The sequence below is a fragment of the Misgurnus anguillicaudatus genome, chromosome 15 (assembly GCF_027580225.2).
Source record: "Misgurnus anguillicaudatus chromosome 15, ASM2758022v2, whole genome shotgun sequence".
Taxonomy (NCBI): domain Eukaryota; kingdom Metazoa; phylum Chordata; class Actinopteri; order Cypriniformes; family Cobitidae; genus Misgurnus; species Misgurnus anguillicaudatus.
In genome coordinates this window covers 27,421,874-27,449,867 of record NC_073351.2, presented here as the reverse complement: position 1 = coordinate 27,449,867, position 27,994 = coordinate 27,421,874, and the positions used below count along the sequence as shown (strand labels likewise).

The 27,994-nt window shown below is 40.0% G+C and overlaps 1 protein-coding gene across 1 annotated transcript; it reads left to right on the top strand.

Moving 5' to 3' along the window:
• Positions 1–1,480: 1,480 nt before the first annotated feature.
• LOC129419764 (1-phosphatidylinositol 4,5-bisphosphate phosphodiesterase gamma-2) lies at positions 1,481–26,004 on the top strand. The gene is given in 32 exon segments (XM_073853696.1): positions 1,481–2,390; positions 2,934–3,119; positions 3,238–3,414; positions 4,038–4,131; positions 5,046–5,093; positions 5,202–5,283; positions 5,392–5,475; positions 5,679–5,722; positions 6,222–6,294; positions 6,398–6,496; positions 6,578–6,705; positions 6,794–6,879; positions 7,855–7,972; positions 9,170–9,338; positions 9,505–9,540; positions 9,672–9,734; positions 17,371–17,445; positions 17,538–17,618; positions 19,196–19,368; positions 19,567–19,773; positions 19,854–19,973; positions 20,876–21,053; positions 21,138–21,176; positions 21,484–21,550; positions 21,632–21,789; positions 21,894–21,984; positions 22,666–22,890; positions 24,888–25,012; positions 25,118–25,232; positions 25,313–25,480; positions 25,603–25,691; positions 25,773–26,004. Coding segments are annotated over 31 exon segments (3,402 nt in total). The 5' UTR covers positions 1,481–2,390; positions 2,934–2,935; the 3' UTR covers positions 25,779–26,004.
• The last annotated feature ends 1,990 nt before the right edge of the window (positions 26,005–27,994 follow it).

The following is a 27,994-nucleotide window of genomic DNA, read 5'->3' as shown; positions in this document are numbered from 1 at the left end:
GGTGTACACTCTATTCTTTGCTCGTAATCAAAGAAGAACCGTTTTTAGTGCCATATAGCACCGGTGAAGCACCAGTGAAGCACCTGTGTAGAACCACATAGTGCTATGTAGAACCATATGTGGCGTCATAAACCCTTTAGACGCGTCTGGAGCAGGCACTTATTTTGACAAGACACCAGATGCACACAGGATCTCTCGACGCGCCGAACACATATTTTAAAATAAGGAACCACACATGACGGGCTACATACATGTTGTGACGAACTTCGCATCGAGCGCCGCCCTCCCCCGAAAAAAGAAGTCACCGGCTGGCACTGGTATTCAGGTCAATCAAGTACAGATTAGCTGACCAATCGAACACAGAGCTTTTTAAATCCGTGCATTTCAAGAAGAGAGTGCAATCTGGAGCTACAAAAATGTATGGTATGTGGAAAATAATGTGTTTTTAACCATAAACCACACGAACACATTGTATTATACCAAATACACAAAATAACGTTTTTTTAGCAATGAAACAGGTGCCCTTTAATATTGTGTTGTGCCACTCACGTTTGAATGTCAAAACATCAAAATAACTGTAAGTGAAAGCTTTCAAAGGAAAATAACTAAATGCATGCCATCTGTTGTGAATAAAGAGCATGAAGTGAATGAATTTTCAACTCTCTGTCAGCAGCTTCGCTTCTGACTATTATATAGAGGTTATTTTGTCATTCCTTAAATCAGAGAACAACTTTTGTCCATATTGGTTTACAATAAAACATATTTGTAATACTTTTAGCTAATTTTGGCGCTCGATGTAAGTTATAACTGCTTTAACAAAAGCAAAAGGTAGATACGTCAGCCTACCTCTTCTGAAAACGGTCGAGATGCTAACAGACTTTTCTCGAAGATACAAGCCATTTCTATGAGGTAAATTTAACAAAAGCGTATCAATTACATGTCAACAACAGTTGTGTGTATTATTTGTGTGATTTGAGGGACTTAACTGAAAACAGAAGGAGCATTCAGTTTCTGGTCCCGTTTCCATAGTAATAACGTTTAGCGCGCACAGCACACACGCCATTATGGCAAATTCATCTTAGAAAACTACAATTTAAATCTCATTAAATTATTATTATTAAAATGTATTATTATTAAATCGTGAATTTAAACTCATTTTGGTTGTTCTATGTCCCACAACAATTTACTCTTTATATTTAATCTTAAACTGTTTATTTTTATATTAAACTTTGCTTTTGTTAAATAAATATATATTTACCCCCCTTTTTTGGGGGGGCACGAAAGATTGCATAATACCTTACTTAATACCCTTTTTTTGTATAGGATCATCAAAGTAGAGTAAAATTTGGTGAAACTTTGGTAAAAAAATTACATATAAATATTCACTGTCTATGATGACAAAAGAATGAGTCAAAATTTGATTTAGTAATGTCACCCATAAATTGTCACAAAGGTGAAGACAAAGCACACAATGTACCATCCTTTAGTAACCGTTAAAGTCTCTCTGTCTAGTACAACAGATTTTCTGTACTGTGAAATAATGAGTTTATTACATATATTTGCTACTTACTCAATACAAAATAATTATTGACATATCAGGCTTTGATACTATGATAAATGTCTTAATCTGTCATGCAAGCATTTCCTTCCGCACACATTTCCATCAACGTTTACATTTAGCAATCTGCCGCTTCATTATTCTAACTGGCCTTGTGATCCTATTCATTCTTTAAGATAAGCTTCTGTTTAAAGAAATTACAGTAGAAGCACAACGCATGACTGCTCTGTCTAGCTCCTATTCAGGCTAAATGGAATACACACTTTATATGTCTTACATTATCAACTACATTTAAACGCAGTGACCTTAGATTAAGTAATAAGGCTTAGAACTAAAGATATAGTTAACCTACAGTATAGACATAGGCTTGGTTTTACAGACAATGCTTAGCTAAAGCCAGGCCTTTGTAAGCTTAAGATGTTTAAGCATCTTTTATAAACATGCCTTAGACAAATCAATATCACTGGCTTATTTTAAGATCTGTTGGTGCAAGGTATTTTTAAGTTGAGACACCTCAAACATGTCTCTAGGACTAATTTTAAGCCTTGTCTTTGAAACCAGGGGATATCATTTAAGTTTTTCATATTTTGGGTTCAAACCTGTGACATCATTAATATGGGTATATATTTAATATTTAGTTTACACTAGTCTACTGACTTTCGGAGAACTTGGTTGTTTTCTTGCTTTCTGTAAATGCTTACTCTTTAGCATAGTAAACGGGAAAGCTATGCCACAGGATGTCATTTTTCTCAAGCAGTTTTAAAGGTCTGAGAATAACCACCAGATGACAACACATCATTTCTCTGTTTTCTCTGGGCACTGAGTCTGAGAGGTGAGTGCATCTGGATAAGTGAATATTACGCAGTATTTGTAGAACTTGAAATATGTACAAAAAGTAAGCAAATATTATCATTTATTGGCAATTTAAGTCTATATTAAATCTTAAGTCAAAGTCTATCTGTAAAAAAATCTATTTTGAACATAAGTTTGTTTCAACTTGAATTTACAAGTCATTTCTATATCTTGTTTTTTTTATGAATTGCTTGAACTTAAAAAAAACAAAGTTGAAATAGCTTTAGTTAGTTCAACTTTATTTTTATAATATATAACAACTCATCGCTCGTTAAGAAAGTTGAAATTAATTGTAATTAAAAATGTATTAAACTTAAAACATGTAAGAGCAATTTATTTTTTACAGCGTAAACTTAAAAATTATAGGTTGCCAAGAACTAAAATCTGCAATCATTGCACAAATAATCTTTTATATGAAATATATTTAAGAAAACTGCTCAGAATGTATAGTTTCTATACAGTAATGCCTAAAAGCATTAGCGCAACAGATTTTACTGTTATCATGTGTGTGTGGCATGTACAGGTATGATGGGCTGCATTCAGCCGGATGAGTTGACAAAAAATGAGAGGAATCAGATTATTAGGCGTCTGCAGACTGGGGCTGAAATGATGGTGTACCACCAGAAGGCTGAAAGACTCACTGTAAAAATCATAATTGAAACGAAGCAAGTGGCTGTATTCTGCTCTTCTGACAAAATAAGCACAGCATGTAAGTTATTTCTTTTAAAGCAGACTTGACTTGAGTCATGTAGTGTTAAAGCCATTATTTTCATTTAAACACTCATCTAGTCCAAAGGTATTCATGTATTTATGCTTGCATATTGTAGTGAACATCGCAGACATCAAAGAGATCCGCCAATGGGAGACATCGGAGGATTTCACTCAATATATAGAAAAGAGAAAATTTCGAAAAATGTTTAACCAATCAGATCCACGGGACTACAAAACCTGTTTCACCATCTTCTATGGCACAGAGTTTATCTTAAATTCACTGAGTTTTAACGGTATGTATATATTTCCACACACATTGTAATTGCAAAATAGTGTTATACAACGACTGAAATCTCTTCCCTGTTAGCCAACACTGGATAAATACTTGGGGGCATATGCAGTGATGAAAGTTGAGAATGTTTGTCTTTAACACACAACATACAAATGTAATTTAAATATGTATCATTATCAAACTTAAAAAATGTGCCTAGATCAAACAATTGCAAATACGTACTACGCATAGACTGAAAGAATTTGATGGGAACAAACACCTCTTTGTGGGATGTCGCACCCAATAAGGAGAAGCATTGAGTCATTAGTGGTCATCTAACAGCCACTTATGTAAAGTGACTAACAGCACACTTATTACAGAAACAAGTTGAGGTTAAAGCTGCAATGTGTCATTTTAGTGCCACTATGCATCAAGTGAATTTGCAGTTAATCTGAGCAATCTGATATAACATCATTGATGTCAATGACACAAGTTTGGGGTGGTACTATAAACTTGTGGTGTGACTAAGTTACACACTGTCAATAAAATTCATAGCACTTGAAACAACACTTTCTGTAGAGTATTTCATTGTGCCTTTCATCCATACACTGTCAAACCGAAAAAGTGAATGTTGTTGTTCCCCAGCTGATACAGTTGAGGATGCAGAAAACTGGCTGATAGGACTCGAGTTACTCAGACAGGAGACACTGGAAGCTAACACACCAGAGATTATAAAGAGGTATGCACACACACAGTCGTATCTGTAACCCACAAAAACACAAATGTTAAAGGGATACTACAGCCAAATTCCAATTTTACCTCATGATTTAATCATCAAGCAATCCGAGATACATGTTTCAGACGAACACATTTGGAGTAAATGTCCTTGTTCTTCAGGGATCAAGGAACAACTTCTAACTTTAAACCCCCAAAAAGTTAATCCATCCTTCGCAGAAGTAATCCACACGGCTCCAATGGGTTAATAAATGTCTTCTGTGGATAATCGATGTGATTTTGTAGAAAAAGAAAAATATACATATTTCAAACTTAATAAACTACTAAATAATAACTAGGTTTTGGTAACAACGGCACGCCATGTTGGACTGGGAGTTTCATAGTAGTGAGCGTTGGTCGTCATAGGTACATTGCGCAGTGAATCTCGAAAATCACATGATGTCTCGTTTATAACATGCATTTGAAAAAGCAACACTCGTCAAACATTTAATAGACATATTATTAATGCGTGTGTGTGGTTATTCGTCTGCAGCGCATATTGAATTTCTGCACGGGAGCGCCCTCTGGCTTTTGGATGTAGCAGCATTTCAACGTAATTCATTTAGAAGCATAGCAAGCATCATCGGCCGATATATCGGTGCACCCCTTGTTTGTAAAGTTTAAAATCTGGATATCTTTCTTATAAAATTGCATCAATTACACGCAGACGGCCTTAATTAACCCCTTGGAGCCATGTGGATTACTTCTTTGAAGGATGAATGCACTTTTTTGGAGGTTTAAATCAAAAGTTGTTCCTTGATCCCTGTTTTCTACCACTTTAAGTTTGGAAAAGCAAAGACATTTACTAAAATAACTCCAAATTTGTTGAAGTATCATTTTAAAGTTTGTTTGTTTTACTTACCATTTCCATCTCTATAGCTGGCTGTGGAAGCAGATGTACTCTGTTAACCAGACAATGAAAAACAGGTTATTCTCTTTCATTTGCACTTTCTCCTCCACTTAGTCACATAACATTAATGTATGTAGTTCATGTTTCACCCTTTACTGGTCTTTTAAGTTGTCTGTCTCCCACAGTATCTCCAAAAAAGATCTCAAGTGTCTTTTACGTAAGATGAACTTTACTGTATCAGGTGGACATCTAGAGGAAGTACTCGAGGTACAAAAAAATTATATGTAATATGGATTGACTGTGAACATGTTTTAAAGAGATCAAGAGTTTTGTTTGTTTAAATGGCTCCACACATTATGAAAAATGTATTTTTAGATGGTGGGAGCAAATGAAAATGAACTCAACTTTGAACAGTTTCATAAAACCTACAATCACTTTTTATTCGAAAACCAAAAGTCGGTGAGTGTGCAATTTTTTTGGTTAGAAAGACTCATATGCACTGTATGTTCTAGTCTATTATACATAAAGGTTACTGCATTGTTAATATTTAAAATGCATTATGTTTGTTTAAACAGCAAGAAAATATTTAAAGAGTGAAAATCAGATTTTTAGTTTAAGTGCTATGATTGGGTCCATTATTGTGTTCATTATTTATTTGGTAGATACTGGAAGAGTTTGAAAAGGGGCCAGGAGCTTTCAAATGGAGGTAATTTTATTTTTGTTTATCAGTGGGTTACACTGTAAAAAATGCTTGGTTATTTTCATCCCAGTGTTGGGTGAAAAAGGAAAGAATTCAACCCCTTGTTGTTTCAACCCAAAATGCTGGGTTGTTTTAATTGTTGCAACAAATATAAACATTTTCTGGGTTAATTTGACCCTTTTTTTGACCCATTTTCTGGGTTAATTTGCCCCTTTTTTAGTGTAAGTTTCTTGATCTTTGGGAGAAAAGTTCATTATAATTTTTACAGAGTTTACAAAAATGGTTTGATATGGGGCAGCAGAAACTATTTTGGTGTCAACAACTAAAAGCTATAGAGACTGTGTTTGCGTATCCACAATGCGCTCTACCACTGAGCTATACAGGAGCACAAAACCAAAAGATGTTAAATGTAAAAAAATATAATCAAATCATAAAAATATATGACCTGGTACCTTGTATACTGCAACAAAACGTCCCCCTATGATTTGTATGTTTTATTCTGCAGGAACACAGATGCACCTGATTCTTCTACAGTTGGCCTCTATGATTTTCAACAATTCATTTTATATCAACAGAGAGTAAGACAGATTTTGTTTCATCTTAGTTGTGTTATTTATCAAATCTTTTAAAACATTTGTTTTATTCTTATTCTGCCCAACTGTACTCCAGATTTGGTTAAAGGAGGGTTGGGCCAAAGAACTTGATCAGGTAAAAGATTTGATGGGCATCTTCATGGACAACTCAAGAAAAACCAATAATCCAAAACTTACTGTTGGAGAGGTACAAGAAAGTATCTTTATTTTGATCTCATCAAATCATTTCAACATTTAGCAGAAATAAATGGCTTTTCCCCTATTCTAGTTCCTCAGTTTTCTCTTCTCTAAAGAAAACTCTATTTGGGATGAGAAGTTTTCCGAGATAAATCCAGTGGAAATGAACAACCCTCTGTCTCACTACTGGATCAACTCTTCTCATAACACATAAGTACTGTTGTCACTTATACTTGACAAAAAAGTAGCTCTTTCTTGATCATAAACGTTCTGCATGTGGAACCACGTCGTTTTGGCTTTTTAACAGATATTTAACTGGAGATCAATTTAGCAGTGAATCATCAACCGAAGCCTATGTACGTTGCTTAAGGCTGGGTTGCCGATGCATTGAGTGTGAGTTAACCCTATTCACATATCTTATTCTGCTAAATCTTTTGTCACTTTCAGTTTGCATAGAAAATGTTGACGTCTGCATTGTTTGGTATTAAGGGAAAGATGCTGCTTTGATTACAGTCTTACTTAAAGGGACACTCCACTTTTTTGGAAATATGCACATTTTTTAGCTCCCCTAGAGTTAAACATTTGATTTTTACCATTTTGGAATCCATTCAGCTGATCTCCGAGTCTGGCGCTACCACTTTTAGCATAGCTTAGCATAATCCATTGAATCTCATTAGACCATTAGCATCACGCTAAAAATAGCCAAAGAGTTTAGATATTTTTCCTATTTAAAACTTGACTCTTCTATAGTTAGGTCGTGTACTAAGACCGATGGAAAATTAAAAGTTGCGATTTTCTAGGTCGATATAGTTAGGAACTATACTTTCATTTTGGTGTAATGATCAAGGACTTTGGTGCCGTAACCTGGCGGCAGCAGGTGCAATGATATTACACAGCGCCTGAAAATAGTCCACTTGGTAACTTTCAATAGCAGGGGACTATGTTCAGGCACTGCTTAATATCATTGCGCCTTCTGAAGCCATGTTACGGCATCATAGTCCTTATTACGCCGGAATGAGAGTATAGTTCCTAACCATATCTTACTAGACAATCTCAACTTTTAATTTTCTGTCGGTCTTAGTACACGATGTAACTACAGAAGAGTCAAGTTTTAAATAGGAAAAATATCGAAACTCTTTGGTTAACTTTGAGCATGATGCTAATAGTCTAATCAGATTCAATGGATTATGCTAAACTATGCTAAAAGTGGTAGCACCAGACCCGGAGATTAGCTTAATGGATTCCAAAATGGTAAAAATCAAATATTTAACTCTAGGGAAGCTGGAAAATGAGCATATTAAAAAAATGGATTGGCCTTTTAAAAATAATTTTGGTGTATGTTTGCATTTTTTTTTGTGTTTAATCCAGTGGACTGCTGGGATGGTCCAGAGGAACCTGTCATATACCATGGTCGGACCATGACCTCCAAGATAAAGTTGAAAGATGTGGTGAAGGCCATCAACGATCATGCTTTTGCAACATCCGAGTTAGTCCTCAACAACACACATCTTCACAGGGCCTTGTTCATTTAACCTCGTAAATATATGAGAAAATTCTGAGTTATTTCAATGGACCTTCCCGAAACCTTTCCTTTGGATTCACAAATACTTCCGGAATGTGAATTTCAATAGTGAAATGTGTGTATGTTAATGAATTCCAATCATGCTTGCTCATTCACAATTAGCATAATACCCGCCCATGCACTACAACCAGGGGCGCCGTTACGGAGGTGCTATGCCAGGCATGAGCCCAGAACACTAGTGGGCCCCACTGTCATCCCTTTTTTTCATAATTTTTTATGACACATTATGCTATGAATACAAACGCTAAAGTCAAAAATCATCTAAAGGAAGGGCCCAAAATTCTGTCTCACATACCCCCATTGTTCATTGCGCCCCTGACCACAGCTATGCAAATTCTATATCTAGGAATGCTGTAATCCTCTGGATTCATTAAACCGTGTCCACCAAAGCTTTTTAAGCAAGCTAAAATAATACCTGGTGCTCTTCTAAAAACAACCATCATGATGGCACTTGAGAGCCCTTTGGAAGCACAGCGCGTTATTCTGGAATTCTTGGAATATCGACAACAGTTACATGTTATCTTATTTTGAAGAATATTACTGAATTTAAAAATGCCGTACCCATTAATATTAACTTCACCATTTTTGAGTTGTACAAGTATGATGGTTGGTCAATGTGTTTGTTTCGCTCCTCCTCTACTGTGATTGGACAGGTGTGTAAAAACAGACAGTGACAAGCACTAAAGAGTAAATAATGAATAAAAAAGCAAAACAAGAGAACCCGTGAAACATCATTATGATACATACATCATCAAAAGTGTCATTAGTTTGTAAAAAAAAGAATGTTGAGATGTTTTACGCCCTATTTACACCTGGTAGGGAGCAGGTGTACAGTTGTACCAACTAACATTTTGAAAATACGAACATTTTCATGAATCCGAAAATTTACATCAGAATGACTTTACGAACGATTAACACACAAAATCATTCTGCTTGTATTTCATAAATGAGGCTCATTGGCTGTATCGAGGTTCAGTGTAAATCCAACAATCATCAATGTTACCAATGTCGCTTGTTTGTTTTTAGTTATTTAGGCTACTCTTACAATTGCACCTGTACATGTTAAATTATGTCCTACTTAAATCTGGTCCTTTTTGGCAGTTACCCTGTGGTGTTGTCAATAGAAGAGCATTGTAATACCAAACAACAAAAGGTGATGGCTCAAATGTTTCGAGATGTGTTTCAAGACAAGCTCCTGACTGAGCCTTTGGAACCAAATGCAAACCAGCTACCCTCACCAAACCAGCTAAAGGGCAAGATCATCATAAAGGTAAGGTAGAAACTTTGGTATGAAAAGCTGCAAGATATTGATATTTCCTTAAGAATTGACCAAGAATCATCAATGTGGCAAAATAAGTAGTGAAAGATTAAGAAAATGCAATAGGATTTTTGCTGTTTCATCATCACAGTGTGTAATTCTCCTCTCTTTACGACAGCACCGCAAAATACAAGAGAGCGATTGCACCATTAAGGTATTCACAATGTCACAACAAACCTTAAAGCAATTACAGAAAACCTAAGCTCATCTAATAAGTATCCTCATTGTAGCATGTTTTACATCAAACAATGAATATAAGATACAATTTCTGTTTGTTCTTAACAGCAAAGTCCGGTGAAAAAAGTAATTACCAGCTTCAAAAAAATGAAAGACGATTACAGGGATAAGGTACGTGACACGTGAGGAGCTCAGATCCAAAAGCCGCTAAATGCCACCTCCGTCAAGAATGAGACATTGATATTTATCGAAAGCTCTCGGCATGTATTACGTTCATTCAAGACATTCAGAAGTAACGATTTGTTGGCAGAATCCATTAAGGGTCTGGTAAAAAATGCTAATTTACCAGAAAACATGTCAGACGCAGTTTAAGGGTTTTGCATCTGAGCTCTTTATATGCTTTACAAATATTTCTCTTGATTAGAAATATAGATGGTTTCATCGGGGACACACACGTTGCATTTACGCCTAAACCGAAGTGAACTTCCGGTCTGTATTTACTTATCGGTCTAGTTAGTGGCTAAACTACCCTGGCCGAGAAGTGGAAAACTAAACAACAAATCCACGTAGATAAAAACGTCTCATTCTAAGGTAATAAAAACATAATGGTTCATTATGAAAGGTCTTTATACACCCCGATAATATAATTTTGTATAATATTTAGCATTTTTGTCAAGAGATCGTTCTAAAAATTACACATTGCACCTTTAACATGTAATCCATAGGGAATAAAATAAAGCATATTTGGCGTGCTGTCCGAGGGTAGGGCTCTGAGCTTGGAATTTTAGCCCGAACCCACTTCCTACTCCCCCTTCTTTAACTGGGATATATAAAATTAGCTGAGAGTGAGGTGATGGGGTGGAGGAAGGATGCTGCAAAAAAAGTCATAAGACAGTGGTGAAGGACGGCTATTTATAGGCATCTCTTCGCGCTGATTGGTTGGATCACATGACCATGTTCCTCCTAAACGTGGTTAAATAAACTTCATTAAGAGCAATACATTGTGTTTTTATACATGTACACTGTGCTACCAGCTGTACTGTACTTTCGGTGTATCTTGATTGACAGAGGTGTCGTCCAATCAGCAGTAACCATTTCATTTGCGCAATATACCTACCTTTTCCGGTTTGTAGATTTGTCATTGTGTTTTCTCACTTGTTGTTTTGTTTTCTGACTTGTTTTGTTTCTGACTTGTTTTGTTCCCTTTCAGTCGGTCACTACGACGTCACGTCGTGACCGACGAATTGGGAACTCGCTTAGAGAGACCAATCTGCTTCGAATACTACTAAAACGCCAATGAACTTGGCATTGAGATATTTGCATAATGCTGGCGCCGCCCCGCCAGGTGCGTATATAAGCCACAGGTGCAAATATAGAAATCAGCTTTTTATCGCTTCGAAAGCCGGCATTATCTGCTACTGAGAAGCTACTCTCTGCTCTTCTGGGAACGGTTGCTGAAGTTGATTGACAAGCAGTACTGACACAGCGGACGCTCGCAGTATTCCACTGCTCTGCATATTTTTTGTTTTGAGTTTAGTGTGTGCGTTGCCTCTCCCTGTGCGCATCATCAGCTGAGCACCAAAAGAGTGATTTCCCTAAAGAGTGATACGTGAGAGCTCTGTGTCTTTTTAAAGACAGCCACTCTCTCGTATATTCAGAGATCAGCGTCCTTTTCAGGATAGCTTTTCCTCCGTGCGATCTTGGATGCGAGAAGTACAGGGATTCCAGTGACGGTCACGAGCGCTGTCTTCGTGCTTGGGCATCGAGCACTCCGAGGCTGCGTTCGTGGAGAGCTTTTGTTCTCTCTGTGAGAGCATAACCCTCTTGGATTGCGGAGACGACTGTCGTTTCTACGGGAACGACGTCCGCGCCTTTGCAGTGCTGAACGCCGTCATGGTGCGGCTGTCAAGCGCTCGCAGGACGCTCTTCGCATCACTACGCTGAGTAGGACGGAGGATGCGTCCTTCACCTACCGGCCTTCTCATCCTCAGCCGGTTGAGGCTCCGGTGGAGACGGCAGAGTCGTGTTCTGCGATTTCTGCCGAATCCATTGGACCTCCTTCTGGTCCCGTCACTTCTGCAGCATCAGAGGGGTGTCCGTTTTTTTCCCTCCGAGGCGGAGTCGTCCCGGAGATGGCGGCCGTGCCGGCTCGAGCGGCGGAAACGGTAGAGTTGGAGGGGTTAACCCCTCTCCGCCCGAACCGTTCCGCCCACATGATTGGTACTTCGGAGCTGCCCGGGCCTCTACGGTCCTCACCTCCTGTGCCTGCCTTTCCCGACGGCACGAAGAGCTGACGTGATTTGCGGCCGTCTCGGCCGTTCAGCTTTCACCACTCACCTCCCTCACCAACGGAGCCGCTAAGGGGGGATCCCTTCAGTGGAGCGGGGGGGTTGCGATGCAGCTGCGTTCCTGGAGGGACCACCCAACCCTTCCCTCCCGTGTTTGTATAGACAGTCGTCCGGTTACGGGCGCTGCCCATCAGGCATGCGGAGACGCGGCTTCAGCCCTGCACGCAATAACGTTACTGCAGGTTCACCAAGCGATTTACGAGGGAAGCCGCGACCTTCAGTCGTGCGATGTCCACCACAGTGTTCAAGATCGCCACCTTTGGCTATGTCTGGCTTACATGACGGACGCAGACGAGAACAACTTCTTGAATGCTCCTGTCTCACAGACCGGCCTCTTTGGCGAGCCCGTGGAGTCGTACAGCTCCGCTGCGCAGACTGAGGCGATCTCCTAGGTCATGCCCCGGCGAAAGAGAGCTGCCCTTGGTCCACCACGCCGGCTCCTCAGTCTGCCTCTCGCCGTCGGCGTCCTGCGGCGGCCACCTCTGTTCCCCTCCTCGGACCCCATCTTGGCAGCGCATGGGAACCGGTCGTCAGCAGCTCGCCCCGCCCGCTTAGCCGCTTCCCGTGAAAATCGGGAGTTTAAGTGGCCAGTAACGGGCGACCCGGATTGGCAGAGGATCACTCTTCAGGAGACGGTGATTCACTCCTTCCCCCGGTAGAGGGTCGGGTGGAAAATTCTTGGTTTGCATCTGTTCCACCGGCTGTCCAGCCGGTACCCACTTAACCACACATAAGAGTGCATTCCTCTTCCCTCTCCAGGTCTCCAGAGGATCGAGAGAGCCGTGAGCGGGCACACCAGCTCACCCTACCTCTCCTCTATCGCCAGCGGGTGTTTTTCCGGAGTCTGCGCTCTCCGCGCAGGAGACCAGACGACCGTCACCCTCAGCGGGCTCAGGTCAGTGTCACACACACATACTGTAGATGTTTATGCTGTCACAGCAGACGCACCGGCAGTTTCACCTGTCTCGCTTCGCTGCCCCACCGCGGGTACTTCGGTAGTGTCGTTAATTCTCCTCGTACGGTCCCTGGATGCTTCGCTTCAGTTCCCAGCCCGTCTCGTTGAGTTTTACGCACTGTCCGCCTCGGTTACGAAATACAATTACCGGCACTCCCCCAAATTCTCGGGCATTCGTTTCACTATAGTGAAAGCGTCCGATGCACATGTACTGCGTGCAAAAGTCGATGTCCTGCTGGCGAAGGACATTTCGAGCCGGTCCCTCTTACCGAGAATGATGATAAGGTTTTTTCCAGCCCTTATCTCATATTACCCAAAATACGCGGTGGGTTACGACCGATTTATTTACGCACCGGCTCTACAAATGTGATCCTTTAGGATGATACGCCGAGGCTCGTATTTAAATATTTAGATCGGTTTGCAGCCTTAGACCTGTAGACGTGTACTTCATGTGTCCATCTCCCCTCGCCTTAGACCGTTTATTCGCTCTGTGTCATGGGGTGGGCATATTAATACTAAGTACACCATTCGAGCTGTCTCTCTCTCCCGGTGTCTCCATGAAAGTGCTAGTCACGGCATTAAAATCTCCGAGAGAGAGAGCGTTGTTCGCATTCTGCGTATATTTACGTCAACTATGATGGCTCGTTCTTGGCAGACGTGCGCGAACACAGAGATTTAATGCTTTAGCATCTCGCTCGTTTAAGTCATCAGGTCAGCTGGGAAAAAAGCAACTTTGCCCCGTGCAGAGGATCCTTTTCTCAGTATGGAAATAGACTCGATCGATTTATTGGCGTGTTTTACAAGAGCGCGCGACCAGTCAGTTCTGACTTGCCTCGGTTTAATTCGAGGGAAGTACGCGGTCCCTCTGAAACAATTTCAGAAGCTCCTGGACATATGACAGCATGCTGCGGCTGTGACACTGCTCGAGCTGCTTCATATGAGACCGCTTCAGCATTGGTTTTACGATTGAGTCTCGAGGAGAGCGTGGCGCAACGGCATACACTGTGTAACCATTACACCTGCGTGTCATTTCAATTTTACCCCGTGGCAGACCCAGCATTTCTGATAGCAAGATATGCCCCTGAGTCGGGTCTTCTGGCATTCTGTAGCAGATACGATGCCCCCAGCACGGGATGAGCAGCCACGTATGACGGGCTTGCAGTCTCAGGGGTGTGCTTAGCACCTCAACTGCCGCAAGCGGTGCGCTGTATATCTGGGACTTGTACGCTCCGCTATGGAGATGCGAGGGAAGGATGTATTAGCCGACACCGACAACATTGCGACTGTTGCGTTATTTACCGTTAAGGCGGTTTTTGCGCTCTCGTCACCTGTCGCATCTCGCTCGTCATCTCCTCCTTTGGAGTCAGAAGCATCTGGGTCCCTTCGTGCCATTTACATCTCGGGTACGCTCAATACAGCGGCAGACGCGCTTTACCGGCGAATGGCGACTCCACCCCCAGACGGTTCAGCTAATTTGGAAGAAGTTCAGTCGTGCGCAGATATATCTATTTGCGTCACCGGACGATACCCACTGTCGCCTGTTTTATTCACTAACCGAGGGCAGCCTCGGCGTGGATGCGTTGGCACACAGCTGGCCGCGGGGGACGCGCAAATACGCATTCACTCCAGTGAGCTTAATCGCACAGACACTGTGCAAAGTCAGGCAGGACGAGTAGAGCCTTTTATTAGTCGCCCCGTACTGGACGACCAGGAATTGGGTTTCAGAGTTAATGCTCCTCGCGACAGCCCCTCCCTGGCGAATTCCCCTAGGAAGGACTTTCTTTCTTTAGGAAGGGGCACATTATGGCACCCGCGCCCCGACCTGTGGGATCATCATGTATGGTCGTTGAGTGCGCGCAAGGTTTAGGTGATTTATCGCAAGCGGTATCTAACACCATCGACGCGGTACGAGCACCGTCCACAAGACGGGCTTACGCGCTTAAATGAAACCCTTTTCGTCACCTGGTGCTCTTCGCAACGCGAGGACCACAGAGAATGCTTAACATTGTGCTTTTATATATCTTCAACATAGGTTAGATGGTAGGCTGTCACCCTCCACCATTAAAGTTGAAATCGCCGCTATTTCTGCTCATCACTCACTTATTAACGGCAGATCAGTTGGCCAGCATGATTTGGTTATTAGATTTTAAGAGGCGCTCGTAGGCTAAACCCCTCGCGCCCTCCCTCTATTCCTCCGAGACCTGTCCATGGTGCTGAAGCCCTACTACAGGTTCCGCGTTCGAGCCTTTGCAGTCTGCGAGTCTGAAGTTTTTTGTCAATGAAAACTCTGACCCTGCTAGCATTGGCCTCCGTGAAGAGAGTAAGGAATTTACATGCATTCTCTGTTGACGATTCGTGCCTTCAGTTTGGTCCTGCTGTCTCTCCGAGACCCAGACCAGGCTACGTGCCCAAAGTTCCCACCACTCCCTTCAGAGATAAGGTGGTGAGCTTGCAAGCTTTGCCCGCGGAGGCGGCAGACCCAACCATGGCTTTATTATGCCCCGTACGAGCGTTACGCATCTACGTGGGTCGCACACAAAGCCTTAGGACCTCAGATCAGCTCTTTGCTTGTTACGGCGGTCAGCAGAGAGGGAAAGCTGTCACTAAGCAGAGGATGTCTCATTGGATAGTTGATACTATCGCCCTTGCTTATGATCTGCAGGGCATTTCTTGTCCATTTAATTTGAGAGCTCACTCTACTAGAAGTGTTGCCTCATTTTGGGCATTCGCTCGTGGTTCCTAGCTAACAGACATCTGCAGAGCTGCTGGTTGGGCGACACCTAATACGTTCACTAGATTTTACAGTGTTCGTGTCGAGCCTGTCTCCTCTCGTGTACTTTCCTCGCTAGGGGAAGCACAGAGAACAGGCTCGCAGGTCGGCTTGCAGCCTCCGACTGCTGCTCCAAACTGAGCTCAGTATGGAAGGCCATCGAGGCAAAAACGCGTAATAATTTGTTTTGCCTTCCTCCACTGCCTTGGCAGCCTGATGTTGCGGAGCATCCGCTGCCAGCCTCTCACTAGCTGCATCCTCGCGAACCTGTGTTTGGCTCGGGCATCCACATTGCGTCCCACCGGGTTCCTTTGTGAGTATTTTTCCGTGGGGTTAATCCTACTAGCCCACGTTTCCCTCAGCAGAGCACTGCTTTGCTTACACAGCCACGGCTGTCATTTATACCTCAACTACGGTTGACTTTCGCCCACCAATAGCCCTTAACGGGGCGGTGGCTTCCGCAGCGTCCCTATACCGCTCAGATAGGGCGCTTCCCAGTCGCTGGCACTACTGTGGGTTAAAGGAACATCTAGTGCCCGGCCTTCTGCCTTAAAACCTAATTCTCCTTGTCCTTAAGTGGAACCGGAGGGCTTTACGCAGACACTGGAAGAGGTCAGCCCTCAGTGGCGTTTTGGTAGGGATTCCCAATTCGTCGGTCACGACGTGACGTCGTAGTGACCGACTGAAAGGGAACGTCTCGGTTACGTATGTAACCCTCGTTCCCTGAAGGAGGGAACGGAGACGTCACGTCCCGTCGCCACAGGGCTGCTCCCTGCTGTTTATCAGCCGGTCACACTTTCCGGCTTTCTCAGCGAAAAAGAAGCTGATTTCTATATTTGCACCTGTGGCTTATATACGCACCTGGCGGGGCGGCGCCAGCATTATGCAAATATCTCAATGCCAAATTCATTGGCGTTTTAGTAGTATTCGAAGCAGATTGGTCTCTCTAAGCGAGTTCCCAATTCGTCGGTCATGACGTGACGTCTCCGTTCCCTCCTTCAGGGAACGAGGGTTACATACGTAACCGAGACGTTTTCTGACGTTGTTTTGTTTCTAACTTGTTGTTTTGTTTTCTGACTCGCTGTTTTGTTTTCTGACTCGCTGTTTTGTTTTCTGACTCGTTGCTTTGTTTTCTGACTCGCTATTTTGTTTTCTGACTCGCTATTTTGTTTTCTGACTTGTTATTTTGTTTTCTGATTTGTTATTTTGTTACTCTATTTGTCGTTGTGTTTTCTGACTTGCCATTTTGCTTTTAGATTTGCCTTTGTGTTGTAAATTTGTTGTTTTGATTTTAGATTTGTTGTTTTGTTTTGCACTTCTCGGCCACTGTACATTATATACATGAAATACACAGTAACGTTAGATCAGTGTAGTAGTTGATATGCATTAGATATGAAGATATATGAGCGAAGGTAATTTACTTTTCATTTATTCCCTTGGTATCAGAAATAAACTAACATTGTTATTGTTATTCTATGTTAAAGTCTACAGAAAGTTGCGTTTAGTCCACAAAAGCTGTTTGTTTATGTTGTTGCTGCTGAAACAGTCTATAGGGTGAATTCAGGTAGATGGGGGCACTTTTTGACATCGAGATGATGGTACAAATTGTCCCATTTTGCCTGAGTTTACCCCTTTCTGTGATAATAATTTGATATTTTTCTCTTCCCAAATGTAGTGTGTTGGTAAATATTCTGTGTTTTCTCAAATGTGCTTTTAATTTTTCATATTCCAAAGTTTATAGCAAACGCTAAAGAAAGTGATGCAATGGAGAAAGAAGCAGAGCTTTGCATCTGGGATCCAATTGATAAGGTGCTTTACTGCGATTCTCCTTCTTTACCATCAGACAGAAAGAGTGAAATAGCCTTTTGGTTCACATAATTACTTACTGTTTTTTTATGTAGAGGTTTTATAGGCATGACTGTGTGCTCTCAGAAAATAAGCTGTACTATTTTGAAGAGAAGCAGCACGAGGACAATGCAGAGGTCAGTGATCAGTGGTCATTGCCTTTATAAGTCTATACCACTGATCTATATAAATGACTGGATTGCGCATAGAACGCTTAACGTAAAAGTGTGAGGTGAAGCCAGCGCAGAGTTCGAGCCGCCATCTTGGTATACCCAACCGGCAGAGGGCGTCATTGACTTCGATTCAAAATCATGTTTTAAATTCACCCGCTTTACAGCGTATCAGTCACGCAAGATTATTTTTAGCATATGTGTACGTAAATTAACTGTTAATTCTGGTGTTATTTGCAATGTTTATGTTTTAATCGGGCAGGAAAATAGATTTATAAAAAACCGTTAAGGTGAGTGTCTGCTGCGTTCTGTTAATGACACGGGTATAAATAAAGTTTTTTTTGACATTCAGCTACGTGGTCAGCGTTATTTCTCTAAATAAGTTTAGGTAACTTGTAAGTTTAGATAACGTAAAACCAGCAAATTATTGCATGCACATACGGTACAAAGTATGATTATTTATTTAGATTTCAGAATGAGCACGTTTGTCATTAATACTAAATATGCTGCGGTATGTCTGCTGATCTGATACTGTAATGAAGATGAATGTATAATAACTGATTAAAAACTAAAATGTACAACTTTCAGTAAATAACTATGTACATGCTTAGGACGTTTGTGTTGTAACAATGTACAGGATAACTTCAGATATAAAAACGAAGACAAGTAAAGTGACGTTTTATCAATAAAATCTGATCGCGTCCATTGATTTAATAGAATGTTTGGGTATACCAACATGGCGGCGCGGTGGCTTCACAGTTGTGACGTCATGCGCAATCCAGTCATTTATATAGATCAGTGGTCTATACCAGCTCTTAAAGGGACACTCCAGTTTTTTTGAAAATATACTAATTTTCCAGGTCCCCTAGAGTTAAACATTTGATTTTTACCATTTTGGAATCCATTCAGGCAATCTCCGGGTCTGGCGTTGCCACTTTTAGCATAGCTTAGCATAATCAATTGAATCTGATTAGACCATTAGCATCGTGCTCATAAATAACCAAAGAGTTTCGATATTTTTCCAATTTAAATTTGAATCGTCTGTAGTTACATTGTGTACTAAGACTGACTGAAAATTAAAAGTTGTGATTTTCTAAGCAGATATGGCTATCCTCTCATTCTGGTGTAATAATCAAGAACTTTGGTGCCGTACTGTAACATGGCTGCAGGAGGCACAATGATATTACGCAATGCCCGAAAATAGTCCACTGCTACACTGTAAAAAATTTGCTGTAATTTCGCAGCTGGTTGCCAGTAACTTACTGTAGAAGATAAAGTCTGAAAATGTTTCATGTTCTTTTAACTTTGAACAAAGTGTTGCCAGTAAATAACATAAATGTAAAATCTACGGTAAGTTACTGGCAGCTAGTTGCCAGTAATACCCATTAATACTGTAATTTCTACAGAAATTTTTTACAGTGTATTGAAAGATACTAAGGGGACTATTTTCGGCTGCTGCGTAATATCATTGCGCCTCCTGCAGCCATGTTACGGCAGCAAAGTTTTTGATTATAAATATCTTCTCTGTCTTATCTTCAATTCAGGATGGCTCAGACTGGCATATTTCAGAGCCCTGGTTTCATGGACGAATTGCCGGTGGCGGAAACACTGCTGAGTTATTACTGCATGATTTCTGTGAAAGAAGAAACAGAATTGATGGAACCTTCCTAGTGCGAGAGAGTGAGATGTTTGTCAGAAACTACAGTATCTACATCTGGTACACTTTCCAACAACAAATCAACCAAATCCTTTCCACTACTCTTCAACTAAGAACGAACAATATTTTGCATTATACCTTATTACAGCAAAAGCCATATTAATAAAATTTATGAACTGTATTATACAAATAATAGCCTTGTTTAATTTCGTTAGGTACGTAGACGAGAAACTAATATTCATATAATCCTCTCTGTAGGGCAAAGAGTAGAATTCAGCATTATAGAATCTTCTATTTTTTGGAAAATGGTCACAGTTCCTTCTTTTTGACAATCAAGGAGAGCTTTCCTAGCCTGTATGCCTTGATTCGGTATTACAGACGGAACCCTATTAAATATGATAATTTAAATCTGTGCCTTGTGAGTTTCTTGCCTCGGTCCAATTCTCTCCCACCCCCCAAAGCAGGGTAAGCAGCATGCATACAATTATTTAAAACTCTCACGCACATAAAACCTTTTGTTCAAAGTGTGATTCTGCCATCTTCAGGTGGTTTTACAGTAACCTAAGTCGAAGTAAGGCAGAGGTATATCTGAAAACAATCCCTCGAGATGGAGGCTTCCTTGTCAGACAAAAAAAAGAGCCCGACACCTTTGCCCTCTCAGTCAGGTTTGTTAAATTCCTTAAAGGGACACTCCACTTTTTGGAAAATATGCTCATTTTACAGCTTCCCTAGAATTAAAAATTTTGTTCTTACCGATTTGGAATCCATTCAGCTGATCTCCTGGTCTGGCGGTACCACTTTTAGCATAGCTTAGCACAATCCATAGAATCTGATTAGACCATTAGCATCATGCTCAAAAATAACCAAAGAGTTTCGATATATTTTTCCTATTAAAACTTAACTCTTCTGTAGTTACATTGTGTATTAAGACAGATGGAAAATTAAAAGTTATGAACTATACTCTCATTCTGGCGTAATAATCAAGGACTTTGCTGCTGTAACATGGCTGCAGGAAGTGCAATGATATTACGCAGCAGCCGAAAATAGTCCCCTTAGTATCTTTTATTAGCATGGGACTATTTTCGGGCACTACGTATAATTGCACCTCCTGCAGCCATGTTACGGCAGCAAGTTCTTGATTATTACGCCAGAATGAGAGTATAGTTCCTAGCCATATCGGCCTAGAAAGTTGAAACTTTTAATTTTCCAACGGTCTTTGTACACGATGTAACTACAGAAGGGTCAAGTTTTAAATAGGAAAAATATGGAAACTCTGGTTATTTTTGAGCGCGATGCTAATGGTCTAATCAGATTCAATGGATTATGCTAAGCTATGCTAAAAGTGGTAGCGCCAGACCCAGAGATCAGCTGAATGGATTCCAAAAAGGTAAAAATCAAATGTTAAACTCTAAGGTAGCTGGAAAATTTGCATGTTTTCAAAAAAAGTGGAGTGTCCCTTTAACAGCCTTCAAAGGCGCTTATTATTACTCAATATTTATTTTGTATGTATGCATGTCATTTTTGTTCATTTTTACTTTCATTTGATTCTTTCTCTTTTGTAACTCAGAGTCAAGGACGATGTCAAGCATTTTTTAATTCAGAGAAACATGGAGTATGAGTGTAAATCCTGTAGTTTTGGCAGCCTTGAGGAGATGATCAGTCATTTTCAAGAGAATCCATTAAACTTCAAACTACGCTACCCTGTAACACCAGAACTAGTGGAACGCTTTCAGAATAGGCACGAAGTAATGAAAATATAATTACAACTGAGATTGTAGATTGATTTAGGTTTTAAATGTATTAATGGAACATCATTAAATCATCCACAGGAGGATCTCTTAGCATGGGATAGTGAGCCATACGAGGAGGTAATGTAAATTAAAGATGTGTAAATTGATTTTATACTATTATATTACACTATACCCATTGGGTTATTTGCAACCCAGCAGTGTGTTCTGTCCAATATTTACCCAGCATGGGTTTAAAACAACCCAGCCATTTTTTTGGGTGTAAGACATGTGATGTGCTCTTAATTTTTTTGTGTATGTACAAAGTAGATTAACTTTTTTATTTCATTTTAAACAACGTGTAGTTTCCCACATAAGATATAATAATTCATATGATTATGTTGTTTTAAGTTTGCATGAATATCTATGCCTTATACGATTCTTACAGATTGCTGACGGTAATCCATTAGATGAGCGATGTAAAGGAGTGGTTGATATCTTGAAGTGTAATGTTGGTAAGGCTTTCTGTGAATATGTGTTTGTTCACATACATAGATTTTGTTGCATAAACTGACATTTTAATGTGTGCACCTCAGAATGCATAACCAGATATGGCACACCCAAAGTGGTAACCCTTGTAAATAAAGAAACTTCAAATCGAATCAAGTTCACAACTGAGACCTTGGAGGAGGTGGATAAATGGTACCAGGTGATACTAAACATCATCCAAAGACACCAGAAGTGGGAGAAAATGGTTTGTTCATTTTTCTTTCATACATAATGCAATGGAATCTACCTAGAGTTATGTGTATGGTTGATATTTGTAAAGTAAATATCTTCCTAATCATGTCTATGTAGAGAATAGAAGAACTGGAGTCCAATGCCAATATAGCTCTTGAGATGTCTGACATGGTAGTATACTGCCAATCTGTCAAAAAGAAGTCCTTTGGTATGTAATTTTCTTAGAATGATATTTTTTACTGTGAATGTCAAAGGGACACTCCACTTTTTTAAAAATATGCTCATTTTCCAGCTCCCCTATAGTTAAATATTTGATTCGTACCGTTTTGGAATCCATTCAGCTGATCTCCGGGTCTGGCGGTACCATTTTTTAGCATAGCTTAGCACAATCCATTGAATCTGATTAGACCATTAGCATTGCACTCAAAAATAACCAAAGAGTTTTTATATTTTTCCTATGTAAAACTTGACTCTTCTGTAGTTACATTGTGTACTAAGACAGACAGAAAATTAAATTTGTGATTTTCTAGGCCGATATGGCTAGTAACTGTTCTCTCATTCTGGCGTAATAATCAAGTTTGCTGCCGTAACATGACTGCAGGAGGCGCAATGATATTATGCAGCAGACGAAAATAGTCCCCTTAGTATCTTTCAATAGCAGGGGACTTTTTTCAGGCACTGCGGGTAACTGGAAAATGAGCATATTTAAAAAAAAAAAAGTGTCCCTTATATATATATATATATATATATATATATATATATATATATATATATATATATATACTGTTAATATATCTACAATCAACATTAAGTAACAGGCCACATTCAAAACTTTCCAGAAACCTGTCCTCAATATACATCTAAGTATGTTTTTTCTTTCTTTTTGAAGACTTTTCAGAAAAGTACAGCTACAAAGAAGTCCGCTCTCTTCCGAATACTTTGATTCCCGAAGACAGGAATGAAATTGCTGATGACAAGTTGTTCATTCTTAAATATAACTGCACAGCCTTAACCCGTGTATTTCCTTCAGCTGACCGGATTGATTCCTCCAACTTTGACCCTTGTCCTTCATGGAAATTAGGTTGCCAAATGGTGGCTCTAAACTTCCAAACTGGTACGTGAAAGAAATAAAGCAGTGTCTTATAGATTGCTGCTGGGATGATGTATTTTTGTAGGAAAAAACAGTAAGCGAGGAAAAGGTATTTTCACGTTTTATTCTACAACATAACACACACCCCCACATTTAAATGGTCTTTAAAAGGGTGGTTTCTAACAAGATGTTACATGGGACTACAGACTTTGTCTTGGACTTTAAATGTCATCATCACGCATGTAGATCTAATAAACAACACAACATGGGCACAATTCCCCACAAAGATTCATCCACAGAGTATTTCCTTATCAGGGGAAATACGATGTTGAGAAACCTTGGTGTAGTTCACTTGTAGCCTAAGTTAACATTTATTAGCAAACGTATTAAGACTTCAAAATTCACAAGTTGTCTTCATCTGTAAAGATTATCTTTGGGACAAAACGTGCAACCATCATAAACTTTTGTTAACGGCAAAGCTTATTTTTTGCGATAATCCAAAACCTTATTGGAGAAATGAGTGGGCTTTTGGTGAGGGTACCTGTATCCTTCTAACTTCCAGGTTGGCCTACAAAAATATGTCATCCATGCGGCACTCTGTACACGTATGTTAAAGGAATAGTCTACTCATTTTCAATATTAAAATATGTTATTACCTTAACTAAGAATTGTTGATACATCCCTCTATCATCTGTGTGCGTGCACGTAAGCGCTGGAGCACGCTGCGACGCTTCGATAGCATTTAGCTTAGCCCCATTCATTCAATGGTACCATTTAGAGATAAAGTTAGAAGTGACCAAACACATCAACGTTTTTCCTATTTAAGACGAGTAGTAATACGAGCAAGTTTTGTGGTACAAAATAAAACGTAGCACTTTTCTAAGTGGATTTAAAAGAGGAACTATATTGTATGGCGTAATAGTACTTTTGGGAGTACTTCGACTCGCCTTAAAAGTCCGCTCCCCTTCTCCCTCTCATAATGGGAGAGGGAGGGTGTTACTGCGCCGAGTCGAAGTACTCCCATAAGTGCTATTACGCCATAAAATATAGTTCCTCTTTTAAATCCGCTTAGAAAAGCGCTAAGTTTTTTTTGTACCACCAAACTTGCTCGTATTACTACTCGTCTTAAATAGGAAAAACGTTGATGTGTTTGGTCACTTCTAACTTTATCTCTAAATGGTACCATTGAATGAATGGGGCTAAGCTAAATGCTATCGAAGCGTCGCAGCGCGCTCCAGCGCTTACGTGCACGCACACAGATGATAGAGGGATGTATCAACAATTCTTGGTTAGGGTGGTAACATATTTTAATATTGAAAATGAGTAGACTATTCCTTTAACCCTGATATGTTCAAATTCCACACTGAATAAATGTGAATTAGCCAAGTTTTTAGTAGATAAATCCTCAGGGTAGGTTGAGTAAAGAAGTGAGAAACAGAGATAATAAGATGATTTGGAAGTGTTATAAAGCAATAAAGTAAATCAATGCTAATGTATTCATTAAAAGTGTCAAATGCTACATTAAAGGCGGGGTACATGATCTCTTAAAGCCAATGTTGATATTTAAAATCGCCTAAAAAACATGCCCCTACCCCAAAAGAATCTGGACCTTCTTTTGATAGACCCATACGCAACCCAAGCAATGATGTCGGTTGGTAGACATGCCCCTTACTGCTCGACTCCCTTTTCCAAAGTGTTTTTTAAAAAATCATGCACCCCGCCTTTAACAGTGACTGTTATATACATTTTAATAAAGTTTTTATAATTTATTCTTTGCAAAGACAGAACCTTTTGATGGTAATTTATTTGACGTATTATTAAATAGCTCAGGTTCACTGTGGTGTCGCTTCATTTTTAGTTTGCCAGTCAACAAAAGCTATAGTTTCACTTGTACATTACAATAGGTGTGTCCGAGCTAAATACATCAATATTTATAAGTATTATTTAATAGATATGAACCTAATTCATATCCTTAATTAATCAACCTTAAAAATTTCTCATTGACCTTTCAAATCTTTTAGATACATACATTTTCCTGAACCACGCTCTCTTCACTTTAAATGGAGGCACAGGCTATGTGCTTAAACCAGAGTGGATGCGAGACATAACCAAGAAGAAGACTACTAAACAAAACATTACAATCAAAGTAAATCCCTTTTTAGTCCTTCTTGATCCAGTTTTTCCTCTTCCTTTACATCTGAGGGACTATTTTGGAAGAAAATGTTAACATTGCTTATTTTGTTATCACCAGGTGATAGCAGCAAGGCATCTACCCACTGGCATGCCTTTTGTAAATGTTGAACTATGGCCATACGTAAACAACAGAAGTCATCAAATCGATGACTACAGTTTTAAAACTTCTGTCGGTAAGGTAGAGCGTTATTTGAAATATCTGAGAGTATTAAATATTGGAGAAAACGTGAATTCTTAAGTGACTTCTTTCCAGAAACGAGTGTAAATCCAGTGTGGCTGGGTCCAAAAAATCCACCAAGATGTTTTAAGGTGGATGAGCCAGACCTTGCTTTCCTGCGCTTTGAGATTTTAAAGGAAAGCACCTTTTCTGAATGCGTGCCCCTTGCCCAAGCTACTTTTCCTGTCAGAGGCCTTCGCTCAGGTAAGTCCATTCAAATGCTTGGTTTCTGTAAAGGTAAACTGTGCCACCATTTAAGTACTGTGCGTCTTAGCTTCCTTTAATTCGATGAGTCTGAAAAGGTCTGTACAATTTCTGTTTATTAGGGTATCGGTCTGTCCCTCTGAAGAGTAGTTTTAGTGAAAACCTGGAGCTTGCTTCACTTCTGGTGCATGTTGATGTAAAGCAGGTAGAGGTAAGAAAAACAAACCGAGTACTCTCGCTACGTTTGAACAGACGTGTACAGTAATATGTGCCACTTTTTTTCTCTTTCAAGGATTAAAGCAAGACACGTCCTAACCATAAGGAATCAGAAGACTACAGAAATATTATCCTGCAATAGGTGTGGTGAAAAGCAGCATGTGGTTTATTTATTTAGCTTCAAAAGTGTGTGGGACTCTTAAAGGGACACTCCACTTTTTTAGAAAATATGCTCATTTTCCAGCTCCCCTAGAGTTAAACGTTTGATTTTTTGCCTTTTTAGAATCCATTCAGCCGATCTCTGGGTCTGCCGGTTCCACTTTTAGCACAGCTTAGCATAATCCATTGAATCTGATTAGACCATTAGCATCACGCAAAAAAATATCCACAGAGTTTGGATATTTTTCCTATTTGAACTATGACTCTTCTGTAGTTACATCGTGAACTAGGACCGACAGAAAATTAAATAAGCAGCCAAAAATAGTTTGCTTAGTAACTTTCAATGGCAGGGGACTATTTTCGGGCACTGCGTACTATCACTACACCTGCTGCAGTCATGTTACAGCAGCAAAATCCTTGATTATTACGCCAGAATGAGAGTATAGTAGCCATATCTGCCTAGAACATCGCAATTTTTAATTTTCTGTCGGTCTCTTAGTACACAATGTAACTACAGAAGAGTCAAGTTTTAAATAGGAAAAATATCCGAACTCTTTAGTTATTTTTAGCGCGATGCTAATGGTCTAATCAGATTCGTGGATTATGCTAAGCTATGCTAAAAGTGCTAGCGCCAGACCCGGAGATCGGCTGAATGGAAAAAAACGGTAAAAATCAAGTGTTTAACTCTAGAGGAGCTGAAAACGGAGTACATTTTCAAAAAGTGTCCCTTAGGACAATTTTTGGTCCCTCTGAAAATCTGTTGGTAAAAATAACCATGTCTTTCTTACACTGTCAGAAAGACATAATCAAAATATGTACCCCAGCTATCACTAGGCCTGTACCCTTTCAAAAAGTACAGCTTTGCACCTAAATATTTCATATTAGTACCTCAGAGATACATATTGGTATCAGCTTATTAGTACCTCAAAGATATACACCGATCAGTCATAACATTATCACAGGTAAAATGAATAACACTGATAATCTCATTATCATGACACCTGTCAGTGGGTGGGATATATTAGACATCAAGTGAACATTTTGTCTTCAAAGTTGATGTGTTAGAAGCAGAAAAAATGATCTGAGCAACTTTAACAAGGCCCAAATTGTGATGGCTAGACGATCGGGTCAGAGCATCTCCAAAATTGCAGTTCTTGTGGGGTGTTCCTTGTCTGCAGTGGTCAGTACAGAAGGACAGGACACAGGGTCATGGATGGACAGGGTCAAAGGCTGGCCCGTGTGGTCCAATCCAACAGACGAGCTGCTGTAGCTGAAATGGATAAAAAAAAGTGAATGCTGGTTCTGATAGAAAGGTGTCAGAACACACATTGCAGTTTGCTGTGTATAGGACTGCGTTGACGCAGACCAGTCGGGGTGCCCATGCTGATCCCTGTCCACTGCTGAAAGGGCCCACGATGGGCATCAGAACTGGACTAAGGAAAAATAGAAGGTGGCTTGGTCTGATGAATCACGTTTCCTTTTACATCACGTGGATGGCCGGGTGCGTTGCATACCTGGAGAAAACATGGCACCGGGATGCACTATGGGAAGAAGGCAAGCCGGCGGAGGCTGTGTGATGCTTTGGGCAATGTTCTGCCGGGAAACCTTCGGTCCTGCCATTCATGTGGATGTTACTTTGATGCGTACCACCAATTAAATGTATTAATTTGAAGGTGCACATCACCTTTTCACCCTCCCCACACTCAAAAAGGGTAATGGTAAATGTTTTTGTTTAATAAAACGATGTGTTTACTTTTTTATTCTTTATTTAAACCAATTATTATTGCATCATCATTATATGTAATTTTAAAGGTTATTGCTCACTTAGGTTTGTTTTTAAAAATTGCTTCATCATCAATTACCAAAATAATTGTTAGGGACAGTCCTAGATTAGTTACAGTAAAACATTTCAATTAATTTATACATTATCACTGAGGATTTCTTAAAAAGTGTAAAAATCCATCTTGTCTCATTCTCGTGAAACCCAATTTCAAGTCTCATCTTGTGGAGTAGGTGTCTCATCAAACCTTTAGTTATATTTTATATTTTTAGTTATCATATTTTAGCTTAACTTGCATGTCAAAACATTGAAAAACAACAACAAATGGTTTTGAATGTGTAGATAAATAAATATATCAA